Source organism: Ammospiza caudacuta, chromosome 1 (genome assembly GCF_027887145.1).
Source record: "Ammospiza caudacuta isolate bAmmCau1 chromosome 1, bAmmCau1.pri, whole genome shotgun sequence".
In the NCBI taxonomy this organism is placed as follows: Eukaryota; Metazoa; Chordata; class Aves; order Passeriformes; family Passerellidae; genus Ammospiza; species Ammospiza caudacuta.
Genome location: NC_080593.1, coordinates 140,509,000 through 140,530,181, shown reverse-complemented (window position 1 = coordinate 140,530,181; position 21,182 = coordinate 140,509,000). Strand labels below are relative to the sequence as shown.

Genomic DNA, 21,182 nt, shown 5'->3' with positions numbered 1-21,182 from the left:
CTCAATAACATTGTCTTTAAATTCATTTTTGGCCTTGATCTGTTGTTAACTCTTTAGTAAGGTTTTACTTTTTTAATCTTTGCAAAACTGTATTACTGCTTAAATTAGGTTTTTGGGATTTTTTCCTCAAAACCTTGTTGGCCACATTTTCTACAACCTTCTTTTAAACACTTTCTACTCCACTACCTTCTTCTTAAAACATTTAATTTTCCTGAAATGCATATCCTAATATCTACTAGATCCCTTGACTGTGTTGTTTCATCACCTCTTTCGGAGATACATTCAAATTTTGATTCTGATTGGCAATATGCTAACATGGTGTTTTTACATTACTTCAGATCAACAGTAAATACTTACCTTTTTGCTGTTGTCTTCAAATCTATTTCAACAACCTTCCCTAGTTTAATATTGTTCCCCATACAAAGTAAAAAAAAATAATTTTCCTCTTTCTTTCCTCCTAGAGCGCCCAATTTGAATGTATTATAGACGCTTTAGATACATTTAGAGCATATTATTGTCACATTTACTCCCATTGAGAAAGTCTGCTCTGCTTTAGACCAGCTGTTTCTCTATTCATTCCATACTTTTATCTTATACTGAAATAGAGGATGTTAATTGAATCACCAGCATTTGAACTGAAAATAATTAAAATATCACTGAAAATAATGTACTCTGGTCTTCTATTACTTGTATTTATTCTCAATGGTAAATATAAATATAGATTAATGTCTAAAAATATTGTTTTTAAACACATTTTTAAAAACCCCAAACTAAAGCAGTGATTTCCTAGCATGTCACCTAACTAAAGGTTTAAATTACTATCTAAGTCAGTAATGGAATAACAAAATAATAGAAACATATAAAATGTGCAGTACAACAGTGAAGAAATTGTAATCTTTTAAATTTATAGCAACAAAATAATTTCTGCAATAGATGGAATACACAACTGCATATTGCATGGTGTTGTGATGTTTATATTAACTTCTTAAAACTCAGCTACTGTTTATGGTGCAAAACAGAAATATATCATGAAAATATTCCTGCAAAAACCTCAAAACTAAGCATAAAAGACACTTGTTGTAAAAGACACTTTTCCTTCATAAGAGTGCAACATCAGCAAAACAAAGCTGTAACACAAGCAGCTCCTGAGCTAAATGTCAGTGGACATGGGATCTGTAAGAGAGAGCTATGCTCTTTATTTTTATGCTGGACACTGTCCTTGCCTACATTCCTATAGTATGTTGGCAAAATGCTTTATGTAACCCAGTCAAGAAGGAAAACAAAATAGAATTCAATTTTAAAACAATGCAGTCCCTTAATTACAGGTTTATTCTGTTGCCCAGAACCATCCATCCCCCAGTCTCCACAGTGACAGACAAAGTGGAGATGACAAAACTTGTGCAAACAATGAAATATGAGTCTTATGGATGCAACCACCTGCATATTCCACATAATAAATCTTCTTCCAGTGCATTACTGAGGTCTTGTTAAACAAGAGTGAGGACGTTCTGACTGCTGCCTGAGGTTAGGTTAGAAATATGCATGTCAGCTACAGCCAGTGCAGATGACTGGATCAGTTACTTTAATTCCAGTTATTTATTAATTAATTTACCATGATTATTAACTGATATTACATAATCCTATCCTTATTCAATGTCTTGCAGACTTTGGAAAGTAAATATTTGCTTCTCTGTGTGACTAAATGGTAAAGATATATTTTTCCTTCTAAGAACAGAATACCCTGAAGTCACCTTGTCTGCTTGAAAAAATCTTCAAAGAAAAATATGCACCTATGGTTCTAATACTAAATACAGGAAAAGGCATATATTTATGTAAACTAATGCTAAAACCAGTTTTTCTCTGCACCTCAAAATACCTTATGAAAAAAATTTTTTTAAGGTAATGTTTTTTCAATCTTTAACTAGAAAATTTACATATTCAAAGCACAGAGAAATGTCGGTTTTTAATATTCTAAAGCAGAAAAAATATCACATAATTTATTATGTATTTTCATTGGTACTTTCTGTACACTTTTATTGCCAAACAAATGAGAAACTCTGTCAATTGATTTACATATTTTATAATTAACACACTATTTTCAAAAATATTAAAGTTGCTGTGACATTTTCCTTGCTAATTCATGATGTTGTTTCAAACTAACAATTGTGTACAAAATCTTTTAAAATTATGGCTTGAATAGATATGCTTGATTTCAAATAATTTCTTTTATAGCAAAGAAAGTAAAAAATGAAAGCTGAAAAACCCCAATATTTTATAGTTTAAAATATTTTTTGTTCTTATAAAATTTCCTTCATTAAACTCTGGTCCCAAAATTTGGCTGCAGATTTATTTCAGCAGAAGAGGAAGTGACTGGTTTTATGATGCACTCCACTTAACTAATCCTTTAAATTCATTGGGAATCAGGGTTCTCTGGCAGTTGATTTTAATAAGATCATTGTAATTAACAACTTTCTTCATTTCCAATACTTTACTTACCATTATATGATATTATTACTTCTTAAATGAAAGCCTAGAATAATTACACACAATATTTATTATTCAATGGACTTTGTAAAGCCATAATATGAATTCCAAATGTGTATGCAAAAGGTCAGAGTAGTTCTTGCTGTGAATATAAGCATCTGTCTGTATTATTTTTGTCTTCCATCTTTCCAGAATTGTTAATATTTATATTTAATTCCAGTAAAAATTTGATTTTTTTTCTGATATGAACAGAAAATCTGTAAGAAAAGCTGAGTTTTTAACTTAAACACATTAAAAAAAAAAAAAACAACTGTGGGGTTTTCAGAAAAATACCAGCTGTCTGCATGGTCACATAGAAAGAGATTAGATTAATTTTCTGTTTGCAAAACTATTTGTGTATTTTACAGTAAAGAATCAATCACACATCTTCAGAAGAACGAGACCACTGTCTCTGAGAAGTATATACTGACAACTAAATCCCTAGTCAGTTACTGCAAATTCCACTAGGTGGAAGCTAGATTTTCTCAGTTTGGCTTTTTGACTTGCTGGTTCCTAGGTTACAATGGTCTCCTTTGCATGGCTGAGGAATAATGAGTTTGCTCACACAGAAAAGGGTCTGTAGTGTGAGGTTTATAGGTTAAGGTACACTCACACTTAGATGCCTACTTCTTTACTTTACTCAAAAATCTAGCTGCTAAATTTTAACACATATATCCCTCCAAAATAGTGTTTGTTGTGTGCTTTTAGTGCAAACAGTACTGCTTCCACACAGTATATTCAGATATTTCACTAGATCTAGTATTTCCCGTGTTGCTGTTCTAAGTCATATTCTGCTGAGCATGCAAGCAGATTAAATCCTGTTAATGCAGTCCAAATGCAAATGGAAAAATATGCCTTCTTAACCAGCTCTTTGAATGCCCCTTGATGACCTTTTAAGAAGCCTGTCTCTCTCCACTGACTATATGGAAGGAAAGCTTGGAATGGTGAAGCAATGTACATAAATTTGTAAAAATTTGGAAGTGGAAGCTTCAGAAGATAGCTCAATAACAATAAAATAAAATCCTTCATATTTTTTTTCAAAATACCTTCATTTGACTTTTCTAGTTTAGAGTTAACCTTTCCAAGTATTCAGAATTTAAATAGCATTTTTGTATTCAAAGCAAAATCCTAACTGATTTCCATTCTACTTCAAAGTACTCAGGTCATTGTTTATGTGATTCTACAAAACAAACATGATGTTTTGGGCAAAAAGAAAGTGAGAAATGCTTAATAAAAAGTCAACATATGACAATTTTAAGTAAAATATGCTGCTTAAGTGGTGAAACTGACCATTACTTTGGAACTATAAAACACAGAGACACAAAGCATGTCATTAACAGTAACATTCAGCTTCATTAACTGCAGCAATATTCTGGCTTGTGCAGTTGCCCAACTCATTCCTCATTCAAAATTTGAAATATATTTAAATTACAACTCTTTGTATGGTCAGTTTGTAAAAAGTGCATAAAAATATGATCTATAAAGCCTCTGATTAAGTAAACAATGTTGAGTGATTTATTAAAAAGTTGTCAGCATTTCCTATATTACAAAACAATAAGCATATTTTTTGCATATCTCTTTTCTACCCTAAAAGTTTTCAGATATAAACCTGATTTGAGCTGCCTCAAATAGCCATCAGATCAAAAGAAACTGATATAACACCTTGAATTGGTTTAGCTACCAAATTAGAAAGTGAATAAATCATAAGCATAGGCATATTCTCATAGGCAGTTAAAAAATATTAGATATTGTTAGGTATATCTTACAGATGGAATTTTTTTGAAGCCTGGATTAAAATATTTCCAAGGATGCAACTGTAATGAAATGTAGTAAAATGTGTTAGTGATCAATAAATTATTTCTTCTGCTAGGAACAAGGTTTTCACATTCAGTTATGAATATGATTTTCCATTAGTTGTCTTTTTGCTATTCTGCAAACAATTATTGTTTGCTACCAAAAATTTAAAATTACCTATAGTTGCTGAAGCTGAAAGAAAACATTAATCATTGTCTCTGTCATACCAGTAATGCATCTGCGTATGTTCATTACATCCTGTTCTTAACATCCATAGTGAAATACCAAACTCCTTAGCACATTAGCCTAGATAATCTTAGCATCTGTTCAATTTTTTTCTTAAAACTAATTAACTAACTAAATAAACCCCCAGTATACACCGAGGTGGTATTTTATATCATACTTAATTGTAACTCTATCAGTTTCAAAGCAGCTGCAAAAATACAAACTGAAGAATGGAGGAATCTGATTTCTACTATGCAAATTTTATTGTGTAGGTGAGACTGGTTTTCAGGAGCTAAATTCAGCTCTCAAATTGTTTCTTGCTGACTCTGTACCTGAAAGCTAATTAACTGATATGATCTTTCTTATATCTGTATAAAAGTTCTGTTTTTCTTGAGATAAATCACCCAAAAGTGGAAAGCATTGATAACGTGGCCAAAATATAACATAATATATCACAGCAACATAACTAAAAAACTCCACTACTTCTTAACTAGTGGAAAAAGCAAAATAAAAAAAAAAAAATCTATTCTATGTCATCATATCCTAAAGAAGTATGGGCTTTTTCATGTTTGAAAAAAAGCCATTATTTTTCTCCATTTATTACAATGGCAGTACTTCCAAGCAAAATACTCTCCCTTCACTGGAAGTTACAACAGACAGCACTGAAAGATTGCTAAGTAGATTATAAGTGACACTAATAGACACAATTATTGCATCAATAAAATATTTTTTAACTTCCATTACCCATCAAGACATTATTTAAAAAAAGATTATCTTTCCCCTATTGTATGCAACAACCTTCCTCACCATGTCCTCCCTAAAAAACAGCATTCATCCCTCATTTTAAAATGAGGAAAAATATTTGACTTCTAATGCAGAGATTTTAGAAGTTTGAACACACTCCCAAACTTTTTCAAGGGCTGATGTCTCAGTTTGATGCCACTGGGTTTTGGAATGCAGTGCTATGATGGTTTTGGTAGATAATGAAAATACTGAACTTCTTCAAATGATTATAATATTGGATATTGTTTAGATTTGAATTTTTTTTGTTGGTTTTGCAGGTACTCTACCATCCACTTTGTAATAGAAATTTGAGCACACAACAAAGAAAATCCATATTCTATTTTAAATCTATGTTTGTTCAAATTGGAAATGGATTTAACAGGTATTTTCTCCTCAAAATGTGAAAAGGAAATGGCAAGTAACATAATAATTGGATTTTCTTTTAACTTAAGAAGCAAATGCTAGTTTTCTCATATGATATCTGCATACATGGGAGGGGTTTTGTGCTGAATCTTACAGAATATGTGACTTTTCACAAAGTTAAAATAGCAAGTGGCTATCACTTCCTGTTAAGACATCAGTAAAATAAAACTTTAATCTTTTCTTAGAGTTTAAATCTGAAAACACTGATGCTTGAGATTGTCAATGGTCATACAGCTAAAGTCAGAAGAATCTTGAAATGAGCAGACTTCCTATCTTTAAAAGTTTGAGTAACTAGATATTTCCTGCATTTCAAGGCATTCCCACATGTCCAAGAATTTAAATCTTGTAATGTAATATATACAAAATATTTCATCGGCATGTTTTTAAAGCCAGTAATAGCAAAAAGAAACAAACATATATTATGAAAGCCAATGTGTACTTACTGTTGTACTTAAATACATATATATAGTATATATCTCTATATTCTGCTGTAAGTTAATTCAAGAACACATGTTGATGTGAAGAATGACATTGCTAAAAAAGACAAAATTCAAAATAAAAACACTATTTATTCAATGTTAATAAAAACTGGAAACAATAGTTTCCTGAGTTGTCACATATGTATTTTATTACATATATATTTGGAAAGAGTTTTTTTCTGAAAGAGAATATTATTAAAATCACCTCAAAATTTCCACTTGTTTCTTCTCTATTTCAAAGCAAGAGTAATGACAACAGCAACTAAAATAAATGAAAAACTGCTCTTACCATGACAGCTGGGCAGGGCTCTGTTCCACCCAGGTCTTCCATCATCTCCCATGATACACGTTAGGGTCGAGTACCCCTGAAGAACATATCCTGCATCACAGTAATATGTGACAGTGGAACCCAGTTTGTAATCCATTCCAAGTCTGGTTCCATTCATTATATTTCCAGGATCAAAACACGACTCACGAAGTTTTGCTGTAGAGGAAACAAGCGTGAATATAATTCTAAATATAATCCAAAATGAATAAATAATAAACATAAATTAAAACAAATAAAAATAATTATAATCTAAATATTTCCTGGAGTTCTCTTGAGGCCTTCTTTGAGTACCCTGTAGAATCTGTTTTCTTTTTTTTTAGGTTTTCCATCAAATGTCTTCTCTACTTCATTCTAACAACTGTACAAATTACTATATCATGTCAGAAACTATGTCTTCTGTCCTTTTTTTAACATAATTCTTATAGTGCTCCATTTTTTTTCAGAATTCATTCTGATCAATGATAAAGTTATGTAGTTAGATTAAGTTAGATACACAGAAATTCTTCCAGTAGATAAGGCACATCCTAGTTTTAAAATCTATGGTGTGAAAACTGGTAAATGGAGGAAACAACATGAACAATTTGTTGCACAATAAGAAGTATGCAAACCAGAATGTCTTCAAAATTAATAAACCTCAGGTGAGTTTCTATATGTATATGATGTGATGGTATACATTTTCACATACATATTTATCCCTCAGTGGATGAAAAAATATAAAAATGTTCCCTAAATGTATCTCATTCTTTTATCATTTATAACTATTTGTTTCAAATTATTGAAATAAATTCAAACATATGCATAGGCTTTTATCTTTGCTTCCCTTTTACTTCTAGAACGTGAATACCAATGTCCAGTAACATATTGAACAAAAATAAATACACAACACTTCTAATTAACAGCATTATTATGCAGAAAGTGAGAATAGTAAAATATTTAGGAAAAAATGCAATTTCCTTTAAGGAAACAAGAGTATTATGTAGAAGCTGGAGTAAAACAGATTATTTTATGTGTGCAGGATGGAATATGGAATAATATATTTTATCAAGTAGAAGATGGAAATTTCAGACTTTAACATTTAAGAGTGTTTTGGAGAAAATCAATACAGAACACTTCTTCATTTTCTACAAGACCAGTGCCAGCTTTCAAATACATCAAAAAATGTTTATTTAGCAGGCATATTTGCACTGTGGAACTTTCTGCTACAGGTAAGTATGGTTGCCAAAAGATTATATCAGTTTTGAACTTCCTGGAAAGCTTTTTAAGAGTTTTATATAAAAAGACACTTTATCTGATTCTGTCAGTACCTAAAATGAAGTTTCTGAGAAATTACAGATAAGAAGGAACAATTATTATTTATTTGACTTTTATACAGTTTGGCCACACATAAACTATTGGTCACTACTAGAGCCAAGTTAATGAACTAAGTACATCCCTTAAGGCCACTTTTATGTTTTAATGGTTCTGAGAGGAGATAAATAAATACATTGTGGTAACATTTGAAGAAGGAAACACAGAATAATTCTTTTGAATTTTCAATTTCAATCTTTCAAAAGCATGTCAAGGTCTCCTAGTGTGTTTAAAAATTTATTATGATTTGCACATATAATCTACAGAGCATGGTTCTGATATGAAAAACAGAGTAACAAATAATAATTACAATACATCTTTTATCATTAAGAACAGCATTAGGTACTCACATTGATTTATATAGGTAGAAGTACTGTGTAGTCTTAAAATTATTTAACACACATTAAAAAAATTTGGATGGACAATGAAAAGTCAAAAGATGCAATTTACTAGAAAGTCTATAAGATATCACACAGATATTATTAATTATTGAGTAAGCCATTCACACACTCATTTGAGAAGTCTGGCCGGTCATAGGGCAAATTTCAAACTCTTTCAAGTCTAAATTATCATACTTAGGGGGAAAAAAGGAAAAAAAAAGGATAAATTAATTTAGGATTATAACTAATACTTTAGAAAATCAATACAATAACATTTTTCCTGTTATTGAACCAATATTGATATAACTGCATTGATTCATAATTGCTATTGTGAAATCATCATTCTTGAATTTATGACAAAAATAATTCAAAATGTTTCAAAGGTACTCTAGAAGGTACACAGATAAAGTGGATATTAGTCCTAGACGAAAAAAATAAAGAGAGAAAAAATAATCTATTATGTCTGGTGCATAAATCAAAAATTGAGAAAAGAATGATCTGTCATTGCACAAATTACCTCTAGGGAAAAAAATACAGCCCTGTAATTTTCTTTTCCCCAAAATTATAGTTGTGACAGGCTTCTGAAATTGCTGACTAAACAGTAACAATGTCACTACATTAATACAGTTTCTTAACACCAATTCTGAAAAATAAAGCCTGAAATACTAAGTACCTTAAAACTACTTCTGCAAATCTGAAGGAACTGCTAAGTGAACTTGTAGAAGAAGTTAGTAAATATGTTACAATGTATGAAGCACAAATCAAATGAGGCAAAAGAATTCTTCACATGCAATGAAAAAAAGACCAAGTAAGAAGGCTGTTTCAGCTAATTTATAAGTGCTCCCAGGAGACCGGAGGGAAAGTTGTTCACCACTGATATCATGTTGCTCCAACTGAGGATCACAAGACATTGATTATCCCTGTAGCCCTTTCCCTTTTTTCCTAACAATATTAGTATCATTAAGTTAAAAACATGTAAAGGCAGTGACAGATATAGCAGAACATCAGAGAAAATGCTGTAATATTACAAAGAATGTTTTTTCAGTAGAGTGTTTTAAAAATTATTTTCTGTAATAAGTAGCCAGGAAATAATTTTTTCCAGTGGGTAGTTCAGATTTGGGTTACAGTAGCATTAAATTCTTGTCTGTTCATACCAGGTGCCAATTCCTTCTGTACATAATAAAATTTTGCAAGGTGCTTCAAAGAAACCAGCATTTACTTCTCTGATAACATTGTCACACCACTGGATCAAGTAAGGCTCAGAAATACAGGCTGAAAACAGTGACAAATGCTGTTTCAATCTCAAGTGCAACAAGGAAGTCTCTGTTGAATATCATAGTGTAATGATGCCAAAATCCTCCTGAAAACCAGTATCTCAGTGTTTGGAAAATGGTATTGGAAGGCAAGAGAAGCAAGTGTTTTGTCCAGAACATGATGACTTACCACTACATCCCTAAGTCTCAAAGGGAATAAAGCCATAATAAACTTCTTGGAGATAATATTACAGACATACCAAACTATAGCAAGCATTCAGTAATCATTCTCCAGAGTACCTGATAGAACTAAAGAGCTTTTCCTCCATTATAATATAGGAATGAAGTGAGGGAGAGAGAATGGCAATAAAACTCAACCACGTGGTTACAGATTAGACCTGGGACATGGGTCAGTCTGAGATTTGGATCTGAAAAATAGGGTCCACCAATGAAGTATAATTTGAGTACCCTTACACTTAAAATATGATTAATGTACATATAGGACACAACTGCATCAGTTACAATTTGCATGAAAAATTTATGTTCATCAAATCAGAAAATATTAGGTTGAAAGTGATGTAGTACAACTCCCATGCAAATCAGGGCCAATTTGATCATGTTACTTAGGCCTTTATACAGTCCAGTTATGATTTTGAAGGATTCCAATGCCATAATCTAAGGGCAAGCACTTTCAACGTTTGACTATCAGAGTGATTAATTTTTTTATTAATATGCAATTGGAATTTCTGTTATGTCAATTTTTCAGTCTATTAGCTCTCAGCTTATCACTATGAGAACCTGAGAAGACTTTGGCTTTGCCTTTTCAACATGCCCTTGCAACACTCCCTCCTGAGGTAGTTGGAGCAAACCCAGTTGGGAAGCTGATGCCAAATGACCAAAGCTGGATCCTACCATATGGTATGGCATCTATATCATATGATGCCATGCCCTGGATATAAATTTTGGGGAAGAAGAAGGAAGGGAGGGACATTTGAAGTTGTGCATTTGTCTTCCCTAGTCATCATTACATGTGATGGAGCCTTGCTTTACTGGAGATGGCTGAACATCTCCCTGCCCATGGGAATGAATTCCTCTGTATATATGCATGGCTCTTGTTTTCTATATTAAACTGCCTTTATCTCAACCCATGAGTTTTCTCACTTTTATTATTTCCCCCATCCTGCTGGAAACTGGAGTGGCCATTTTCCTGGAAAAACCCCTTTTGTGATTTTTTTCCTGGCAACTCATATTCCCATGTCTCTGGGACTGAGGCTGATATTCTATCTCACTTTCTCATGTTCTCTCCATGTCCAGTTTATCCACTGATTGTCTCTCTCTGTCTTCCCAAGTCTTTACTGCCAATGAGGCAGTGACATTTGATGTGCTCTGTAAAAACCTACAGCATGAGGATCATTTACACAGGACTTCTGGATCTTTGGATAACTGTTCAGTATAAAGGTCATCATAAATCACCTGCAGCATAGCTAATTCCTTCAGGTACTGGATACATCTCCTCATGGGGGCCCATTTGCCTGAATGGATTATAACATCATCTTAAAAAGGATAGCTTTTGCTCATGCCTGGAAGAAATCATCCTCAGAGGCCGAGGGCTTGTACCCCATTTGCAATCATTTTGACAATGTCCCCTTCCCTAGAAAGGGATCCCACGTGCTGGACTTTTCCTTCTAATTCCAGCTTACTGACCCTGTTAACCCAGCATTGGCACAGCCAAGGTGTCTGCTCATTGTATGGTAACTGACTTGTTTATGACTTCTTCCTCTTACTCCTCCTCTTGTTATGGCCCTTTGGAGTAGCCCTCTTCATCCAGTTCCTCCTCCTTTTCCTTCTTAGGAAGAGTTTCTTTCCTTACCAAACAAGCTAATGTTTGCAATATTTCTGTTTGTGTGTAGGGGTGACTGATACCAGCACAGGCTGTTCCTCTGGTTCAGTTGCAAGGCCTACCATGGAGGAGCCAGAGCTCCCGTTGCTTTGTTGTCAGATCCAGAGGCCTCTTCTGCTTGAGGACAGTCAATTATGTTTAGTAGGGCTTGGTAGGCCTGGGCCAGGTCCCAGCACATTGCAATGATTTATGTCTCTCTGGAATTGCTAGTGTGACAAGATACTTTCCTCAAATATTTTAGTAGTTTTTGGGCATTCTACACTTGTTTGGGGCTGAACTACCAAAACATTGGAGGTGGACAATGTCCTTGGTACTTGCCCACCCTTTCCCAGGCACTCTGTTGTGACGGTGTTCACAGGGGTTTTCAGGTGAGGGAAGAGACAAGAATGTTGACTCCGTGTTCAGAAAGCTTGATTTATTATATTATGATCTATATTACATTGAAAATATACTAAAAATAATAGAAGGAAAAGTTTCATCTCAGAAGGCCAGCTAAGCTAAGAATAGAAAGGAATGAATAATAAAGTTTTGTGTCTCAGACAGAGAGTCCAAGCAAACTGGGCTGTGGTTGGCCATTAATTGTAAACATCCAAGATGGGCCAATCACAGATGCACCCGTTGCATTCCACAGCAGCAGATAACCATTGTTTACATTTGTTCCTGAAGCCTCTCAGCTTCTCAGGAAGAAAACCCCTAAGAAAGGATTTTTAATGAAAGGATGTCTGCGACACTCTGTAGCTTGTAACAATCCAGCTTCAGGGCAGAACCCTGGGCAGTATCCCTAAATAATTGTTTAACCTCAAGCAAAACCTGAAACACATGCAGGAGACATAGCAATATGAATACACTGGTTTGAACATCTCAAGGATATTCAAAATTCTCAAGAGCTGTTGAAATTGGCCTGGAGGAGAATGAAAAGGTGAAAGTGAAAGAAAAGGTGAAGGAATGTGCTCCTCCTCATCTGCCCCATAGATTGGGTCTCTGATGAGAAAAGGTAAAAGGTGTGATTGTTAATAGTTTTCAAGAGGTGGTTCCTAAAACTACATATGTGACAACCATACTGAGCAAAAATACAAGATTAGTCTCACAAACAGGAAATATTTTATCTTGAACCAGTGTTACACAGTCCATCAAAATTATATCCTTAATCCACGCCCCAGAGGTAACAAAAGAAGAACACAGAGAGAAAGTAATACATAACCCAATTCTCAGAACAAGCACAACAACTCTGACTCCAAATAAATCAACATTGTGATTTTGATAGACCAGTGACTATTGAATTATTATAATGGATGACTAAAACAAATTTTCTTAAACACACTCTGGTCAGACCTGCAGTCAGCCTGCCAAAAAGGACTGTTGAGTTTTAGCCCATTCAGCAACTAAGGACCATGCAGCTACTCATTTCGTGGGATCCACAGTGGTATGGAGAGAGAACTGGAAAGATTAAATTGAGATGATTTGTAGATTGAAATAAGAATGGTTTAATAGTTTAAATAAAATGTAATAATAATAACAATAATAGAAAAAATAATAAATTATAATGGAAGGAAAATTTAAACAAAGAGACAGACATAAAACCTCAGAAAAACAAGTAGTGTAAATGCAAAACAATTGCCTATGACCAACTGACTGATGCCCAGCCAGCACCTAAGTAGGCTCTCTCAGGCCAGAATATCATGTTGGAAAGGTGGGGCCAGGTGCTGTGGCTGTGTTCCCTCCCAGCTTCTTCTGCTTCCCCAGACCCCTCACCAGAAAAGAAGCATGAGAAGATACTGTCTCCCTAATAAATATCTTTCACACTTAGATTGATGGAAAGGAGAAGCACTTTGATTCCACGACACAAGACTTCATTCAACAGTACAGAAGAAAAATATTGGACTCTTTAAAAATAATTTATTTTCTTGTTCTTCAGAAGTTCTGTGATCTCGCTCTAGCACTTCTATCTGCATTTATTATTTTTCAATTTAGTAGAAGAAATATATGTAAGTGAACTGAAACATCATACATCTGGGCCTACCATCAATATGGTTGAGACCTACTTTTAACTTTTCAGGACTAGCTCATACTGTGGAGACAACTTTCTTGACATCTCTAGGATCCAATGACTGTAGGAAAGCATAAGGAGGCTTCATGGGCTTTATGAAGCACTAAATACATTATTCTTTCCCTTCTATACCTTTGAAATTACTAACGGCTCTCAGAATAAATGGAGAAGAAAATAAGACCAAGGAGGTCTATACCACCCTTATTTTCTTTCTGATTGTCTTTACAGAATATTTTCATATTCATTTAATAGCAAATATTTCTGTTTCTCAAGCCATGCAGAGGCAGTTATGGAAGTTCATGTTGATTATATATTTTGAAAGTCTACATTTTCTTGTTTACTGTGCTATGACCTCAGGCAGCTCTGAGACAGGTGGACAGCTCTGCTGTGGTCTATCATATAAAGGTCTAGCCAAAATAGTGTTTTATTTTCAATATTGGACTCTTAGATTCTTGCATGTAATTTCATCTGACAGGACCTTAAATGCACCTAAATCAACATGACCTTTTATGTAAAATAAAAAAAAAAGAATTAAATTCTACATTATATATATATATGTATATGTCGTTAAGTTATGCCACTGCAACATTCTTTTTTGAAACCTGTATACTGCTGTTTCCTATTTTTTCACAGAATCACAGACTCATAGAATAATTTATGTTGCAAGGGTCCTTAAAGATCATCTAGGTCCAAACGCTCCTGTCATTAGCCAGGAAGACCAGGTTGTTCAGAGCTTCCACTAGACCAGGTTGCTCAGAGCTGCGTCCATCCTGGTTTTTAAAACCTCCAGGGACTGGGTGTGTACAGTCTCTCTGGGCAACTTCTTCCAGTGCCTCACCACCCTCACAATAAGGAATTTCTTCTTAATATCTAATCTAAATCTGCCCTTCTTCAGCTTAAGGCTATTCCTCCTTGTCCTATCACTACATGCCCTCATGAAAAGTGCCTGCCCAGCCTTCTTGTAAGCCTGCTTCAAACACTGAAAGGAATCATGCATTCAACATTACAGGTAAATGAAGTCACACCAGAAACTTTATTTTAATTTAGCAATCTTATAACATTGTACTTGTATGAATTGAGTATTCACATTATCATATTCTCAGGCAAAACAAAAACATTACCAGGCATAAAATTATGAGAATTTAAACCAAAATTTGCACTCATGCATTGAATGGTGTAAATATAGAGAAAAATAATTTTATTTACCTTTGTATTCCAGATGGAATCCAGTAAAACTAACAGATCCATCACTCCGAAAAGCCAGATGCATGGTATTTGAACTGCTCTCTATCCTCTCTGGCAGTTTGCTGTCTTGAAAGCTCCCAATCAGTGGGCTGTTACTGTCTGGCCCATCATAGATATAAAGAAAATCATAATTTGGTTCTATACTGAAGCTAGAAAACAAAAAAGAGAAATATCAGATGGAATATGCTTTGCCTAACATTTTCACTCTTATTAGCTTAAATTTGAAATTTACTGCCATTGTTTTAATAAAAGGAAAAAAATCTATCCACTGTCAGAAAAAAAAAAATGGTTGGTAGAAGTGTTTTATTAGCAAACACAGAAATATTCAATCTTTTGGTTCACACCTTAGAAACAATAACTTCCTGCTAGCCAGAAAAAAGAAAAGCTTTTTAAATAGATAAAAATAATAACATATTCCTAAAGGTTTAGAAAAATAAACAACCTAGATCTATTGGAACCCTTGGCAGAAATGCTTTATGATACAATGCACTCAGCTTTCAGCCAGGTTAAAGACTTTCAAACAGCCAGAGGATGATCTTTCCATATCTCTTAGAGCAAGAAGCATTTTGCCTATGATCAGTTTAAATAAAAAAGATCAAGTATTGAAGCTTCCCATTTTCTTCTGAACTACATTATTAACTATATTTGATAACTTAGTTAGTTAAATTCAAACTTAATTTTAGTTAAGGGCAGAGAGTTAACTAATTTTACTTATAAGATTGTCCCTGTAGAAAAAGAAAGTTTTCTAAAAAGGTAATTAGTAAGAGAATGAAAATCCAGACTAGGTCTCAACTTGACAGTAGGCCCTCACTGAAATAAATGTAGGCATTGAAGACCTGATAGAGCTCCCCTACTAACTTTAGGATTATTTAAAATATATTTCCTTATAAAAGAAATGTGAAAGTAAAAAGTCAACAGCTTTGATTATTTAAGTGCCATAGTTCATCTTGAGTTTAAAAGGATTAGCTGGAGTAAGTTCCACTCAAAAGACCATTTAACAGACTTAGTGGAGTATGCAGTGTTTCACACTCTAGGTCAGTCTGTGCGTCACAAATGAGGCAATAAAAGATGCAATCTTCTTTGACCAAGATTAAGCTTCTGAATTTCTATCAAAGATTCATAGCAACAGACTATATATTGAGATTTTTTTTTAACTTGGTATTTGGGATCTACAAACTGTTCATAGTATCTGGATTCACACTGCAAAACATTTTTTTACTCTTAGATGGAGGATCTCATATCTAAATATAGAATATAAAAAGCAGAATACTCTTAAATATATTGAGCTCATGATATTAGGCCAAACCAACAAAGTGCTAGTACACAATAGAAAGTTTCCTACCAACTTACAACTTTCTGAAATCACCGACAAAATAATTATACTGTTAATTGAGTATGGATTTTAGGATGGATTTACAAAAACACATACTATGTTATTGACCACCAAGAACAGACTATATGAGCTACCTGTCTAAAGAAGTCATCACATTAATTCTGGTCAGAACAATATAGACACTAATATAGAACACCCAGCATAAGAAGAACTTAAATTTGATGGGACATCATAAGTATCATTTTTACCTTTTCTGTGACATATTTCCTAGTTAGGATGCATAATTTTCACACATAATAGATATATTAATTTACATCATGTGTTACAAACAATGCAGAGAGCAGAAGTTCCTTTGTGAATTCTATTAAACTCAATTTAGTCTTCTATTGTGATAAAAGGCTAGAACAATTCTATTTAATAGCCAGAACATCAGGAAGTATCTTGAGTGTCCTGAAATTATATGGACTAATAAAACTAAATTTAAAGACTACTTTTGAAATTTTGCCTAAATAGCAGCTGTCACATACAAGCAGATGAATCAATAGTTTTCATCATTAAAGACCATCCTGGTTTGAAGATGTTTCAGTGAGTTACTCCATGCCACCTTCTCAGGAACTGAATCTCAGTTAAATTAAGCACCATCTTCTTCAACATTAGCCAGTGTAAACAGGATGCTTTTAAGGAAACAGCAATGAGTTTCCAAGCTCCACCTGTATGTGTATTGATGACTCTGACATAGTTATTGTAACTTTTAACAAAGATAATTACTAATCCCTTTGATAATTATATTAAGTACACATACACTACCCTACAGAAATCTGAACAATAATAAAGTTATAATAATGATGCCAATAATAAATTATAAACATGACTTTAAAATTTTTAAGTAGCAGCTTACCTGATAAATGCTAATGATATAACATAATCACTATTAACATTGATAGTCCAGTCACAATCTCTGCTGTGGGGATACGGATGAGGGAAGTTTGGTGAAAGTATAAAACCTGATGAGCCCGTCAGGTTTCCTCCACAGGGAGCTGTGAATAAAAATAGACTGAACTTGAGGAAAGAAGGTAAGAGACAAAGAAGCAAGTAGCAGCAATCTGTTCACTGACATTTAGTGTCCTCCAAAAGTTAAACAAGTGAGGTATTTACAAAGCTTTAATAGAAACAAACAAAAAACATATTCACATTTTGCCTTAGACAAATACTAATACTATTATGTGAAACTCTTGCTTTTGAAATCTGTCCTTTTGCTTGCATAGCATCATTTCAAGGTTTTTCTGAATATATTGTGAACTTGAAAATGAAAAATGCTCTGGCAACACACATAAAAAGACTTGACTGGATAAGTTTTCCTCTTTCTACTTCTTGTTAAAGACATTCTAAAAGAACCTTCTTAGGCTATGAAACATGATACTTACATTGATAATGCAATTATCTGCCTTTTCACCAGATAACAGTGATTAGTTCAGATCAAGATGGATATAATATAAATTAAATGTTAAAAATATTCAAGTAATTGCACTTTTCAAACTCTGAGATAAATAAAATAGCATTAAGTACAATCAGAGTAAAACAACCACATTTTTCTGTGATTTTGAGGTTTCCAAATGTTGTGGGATTTCAGTCCAGCAAAATGAATAGTAAGAAAAGAAGGAACATTTAATGAAATTTTGCTCTTCACTATTCCTTATCTGAGACTTCATGTAGCACCAGAGAATAATTAGGTTTTCTAAAGATCTTCTTTGAAAGAACTTCTTATAATATTATTCAAAAGATTCCAGATAAGATTTATATTTTTGAGTTTTAATTCTGCTAAATGATCATCTTGGCCTAGGAAGGTAATGGATTACTCAGGTCTTTTGTAACAGAGATTCTGTGAGCTCGAAGGCTATTTAAATCTCGTATAATCATATAGATCATTGAGTGCAACCACAAACTTAACACTGCCAAGTTCATCACAAAACCATGTCCCTAAGTGCCACATCTACTTGTGTTTTAAACACCTCCAGGGTCAGGCACTAAGCCACTTCCCTGGTCAGCCTGTACCAATGCTTGGTAACCCTACTGGTGATGAAGAAATCTGTCCTTACAGCCAATCTAAACCTCCCATTGTGCAAATTGAGGCCATTTCCTCTCATCCTGTCATTTATTACTTGGGTAAAGAAATGAACAACACCCTCAGTACAACTTCATTTCAGGTGCTTGTAGGAAGCAAGAATGTTTTCCCTGAGCCTCCTTTCCTCTAAGCTATACATTGTCAGCTTCCTCAGGGGATCTTCATAATGCTGTTATCTGGACCCTCCACCAGCTTTGTTGCCCTTCTCTGGACTCACTCTACCTCAGTATCACCAGCACCGAGTACAGGAGGATGATTGCTGCCCTGATCATGCTGGCCATTCCTTGCTGATACGAGCCAGGATACCACTGGATTTCTTGTGGGCCTCTGGACACACACTGGCTCGTGTTTGGCCACCTGTCAACCAATGCTCCCCGGTCCTTTTCCAATGGGCACCTTCCCAGCCATTCATCCCCCAAGCCTGGAGTGCTCCATGGTGTAGTGCACGACTCATCACTTCACCTTATTGAACCTTGTAGCAGTGGTCTTGGCCCACTGATCTAGCCTCACCAAATCCTGCTGCAGAGCCTTCCTACCCTCCAGCAGATCAACACTCCAGCACAACTTAGTGATGCCAGAAAACTGAGAGTGTCCTCAGTCGCCTCATCCAGATCATCAATAAAGAGATTAAACAGGACTGGCCCCAGTACTGAGACCTGGGGAACACCACAGGTGACTGGCCACCAGCTGGATGTCACTCCACCCACCCTGACTCTCTGGGCCCAGCCATCCAGTCTGTAGTTACCCAGTGAAGAGTCCAATGAACCTGTCCAATGAACAGTCAGTTTCTCCATGAGAATGATGCTGGAAATAGTGTCAAACACTTAACCAAATGCTGGATAGTTAACACACCCTGAGCAGGTGTCCTTGTCATATAAGGAGATCAGGATGCTCATTCAGAACCTACCTTTCATAAACCAATGTTGTCTGGGCCTGATCCTCTGGCTGTTCTGTATATGCTGTGTGATTGCACTCAAGAGGATTTGTACAGATAGAGATGATATGTAAAGGTATAATTAAACCTTCTGGGAAATATACAGAGTATTTCCTAATACCATGAGAAATACTGCTTCCAGCTCTGGAGCATTCAACAAAGAAAGACATCAACCCTTTGGAGAGAGTCCAGAGGAGGGATGATCAGGGAGATGGAACACCTCTCCTACAAAAACAACCTGTGAGAGTTGGGATTGCTCTGCCTGGAGAAGACAAGGCTCCAGGAGAATTTATGGTGCCTTTCAGTGCCTAAAGACGGCCTACAAGAGAGCTGGAGTGGGATTTTTCACAAGGCCGTTCAGTAGCAGGACAAGGGGGAAGTGTTTTAAACTTAAAAGTAGTTTTGGATCAGGTTTTAGGAGGAAATTCTTTACTGGAAGAGTGGTGAGACTTGTAGCAGGTTGTCCATGGAATTTTTGGATGCCAATCCCTGGAACTCTTCAAGATAAGGCTGGATGGGGCTTTGAGTAATTTGGTCTAAGAGAAAGTGTCCCTGACACTGCAGGAGAGTGGGAATTAGGCGGTTTAACCCAAACCACTCTGTGAATCTATGATTCTAATAATTAAATCACAGGTCATTTATGAATTCAAGTAAAGCAAGTAGAATACTTAGGGAGATTAACATATCCACAGTCACAGTACATATGAGTATATTCTTTCTACATATTATCCATCTGTTTACATTAAAAGGGAGTAATGAATAGTAAAATTAACTCAAAACAAAACAAAACACCAAAAATTTAGAATCTTTGTTGACATTTTTGTATTAAAATTGGTGATGAATTCTAAAATCATCATTTTGTGTAAAAACAGAAGTGGAAACAACAGACACTAGGATGGCTTTAAGAACACAATAATATCACAAATTAATAGTAGTGGCAAATGCATAAAATATATATTCCAGACCTAGCATCATTTTTTAAATTTTTTTGACAACTGCTGAATACAATTTTTATCACAATAACATTTTCCCAGATGTTTCAGTTGATAGGTAAAGTTCCATTAGCTACAAGGGAAGAGATGGGAGAAATTTCATTTAGTGTGAAACATTTACTTATTTTTACAATAAGGATAATAAGGGCAAATTTTCTGTCTTCAAAAAATTAAAATTTGTATTGTTTCTAATTAAAAGCATATGTCATTGAATGTTCCTTTGTCACAATTTCAAACTGAGTAAAATTAAATTTTTATAAAACAACACATATTCATTAATTGTAAAATAGTTCAGTTAAAAAACCTTTAACTTTCTGTAACCTTGTTGAAGTAAAAGTTCCTGTAAAAAAGGAACTGTGAGATTGTATGGAATGTAAAGGCTGCTCATGAGCTGGAACTAATGTTCTCCAGTATAATCCTGTACATTCCTCATTTTCGTGTACTTTAATGGTTTAGGTTGCACTCTCTGCATTTCCTAGGAATGAAAATGTGAAGAATACCAAAGAGGATATTCAGGTTATTCACTGTAACCAGGCTTCACTGAACTGATCACTAAACTGTATGAGTCTGATGACATTTTTGAAGTATTCTGAATTGGCATATACCGATACAAGGAAGTTAAATGCTATGTCCCTGTTCCAGACTAAATTCTGCCGATGTCTGCATTCATGCTACTTTCCTGAGCTCTTGATTTAGTTTAGTCCCCTGTTAGTTCATTGATAGAATATTTCCATATGAGTAACTTCTTTCTTATATACCTATTCTTTCTTTACACACAGTTACCTCTGCTGTTTACAGTGTTTCCATTTAATTATTCTTAAGGTCTGTTGATAATCAAAAAGAGAATAAATGGAAAGTACACTAAGTTAGACAGACACAATATATTTTATTTCAAGTCATGCCATTAACCACAGTAAAAGATAATAATAAAAACCATAATCTTCAACTTTGCAAAATATCTCCCAGATAAAATTTTCTTCCAATAGAATGCTTTCAGATTATTTTAATTGTCAGTTCATAAGATAGTAAGTTGAGAATGTTAACATAATCTAGTGAAAAATGTTATTAGATTAT

The 21,182-nt window shown here is 34.3% G+C and overlaps 1 protein-coding gene across 3 annotated transcripts in view; it reads right to left on the bottom strand.

Annotated features, from left to right (window-relative positions):
• The window catches only part of CSMD3 (CUB and Sushi multiple domains 3), a 586,238-nt gene that overhangs the window by 154,718 nt on the left and 410,338 nt on the right, over positions 1-21,182 (bottom strand). For all 3 annotated transcript variants that reach the window (XM_058820586.1, XM_058820594.1, XM_058820602.1), the window contains 3 exons: positions 16,959-17,097; positions 14,689-14,876; positions 6,517-6,711 (listed from right to left, as the gene is read on the bottom strand). In XM_058820586.1, coding sequence (XP_058676569.1) covers positions 6,517-6,711; positions 14,689-14,876; positions 16,959-17,097 — 522 coding nt within the window. The remainder of the gene's footprint in view (positions 1-6,516; positions 6,712-14,688; positions 14,877-16,958; positions 17,098-21,182) is intronic.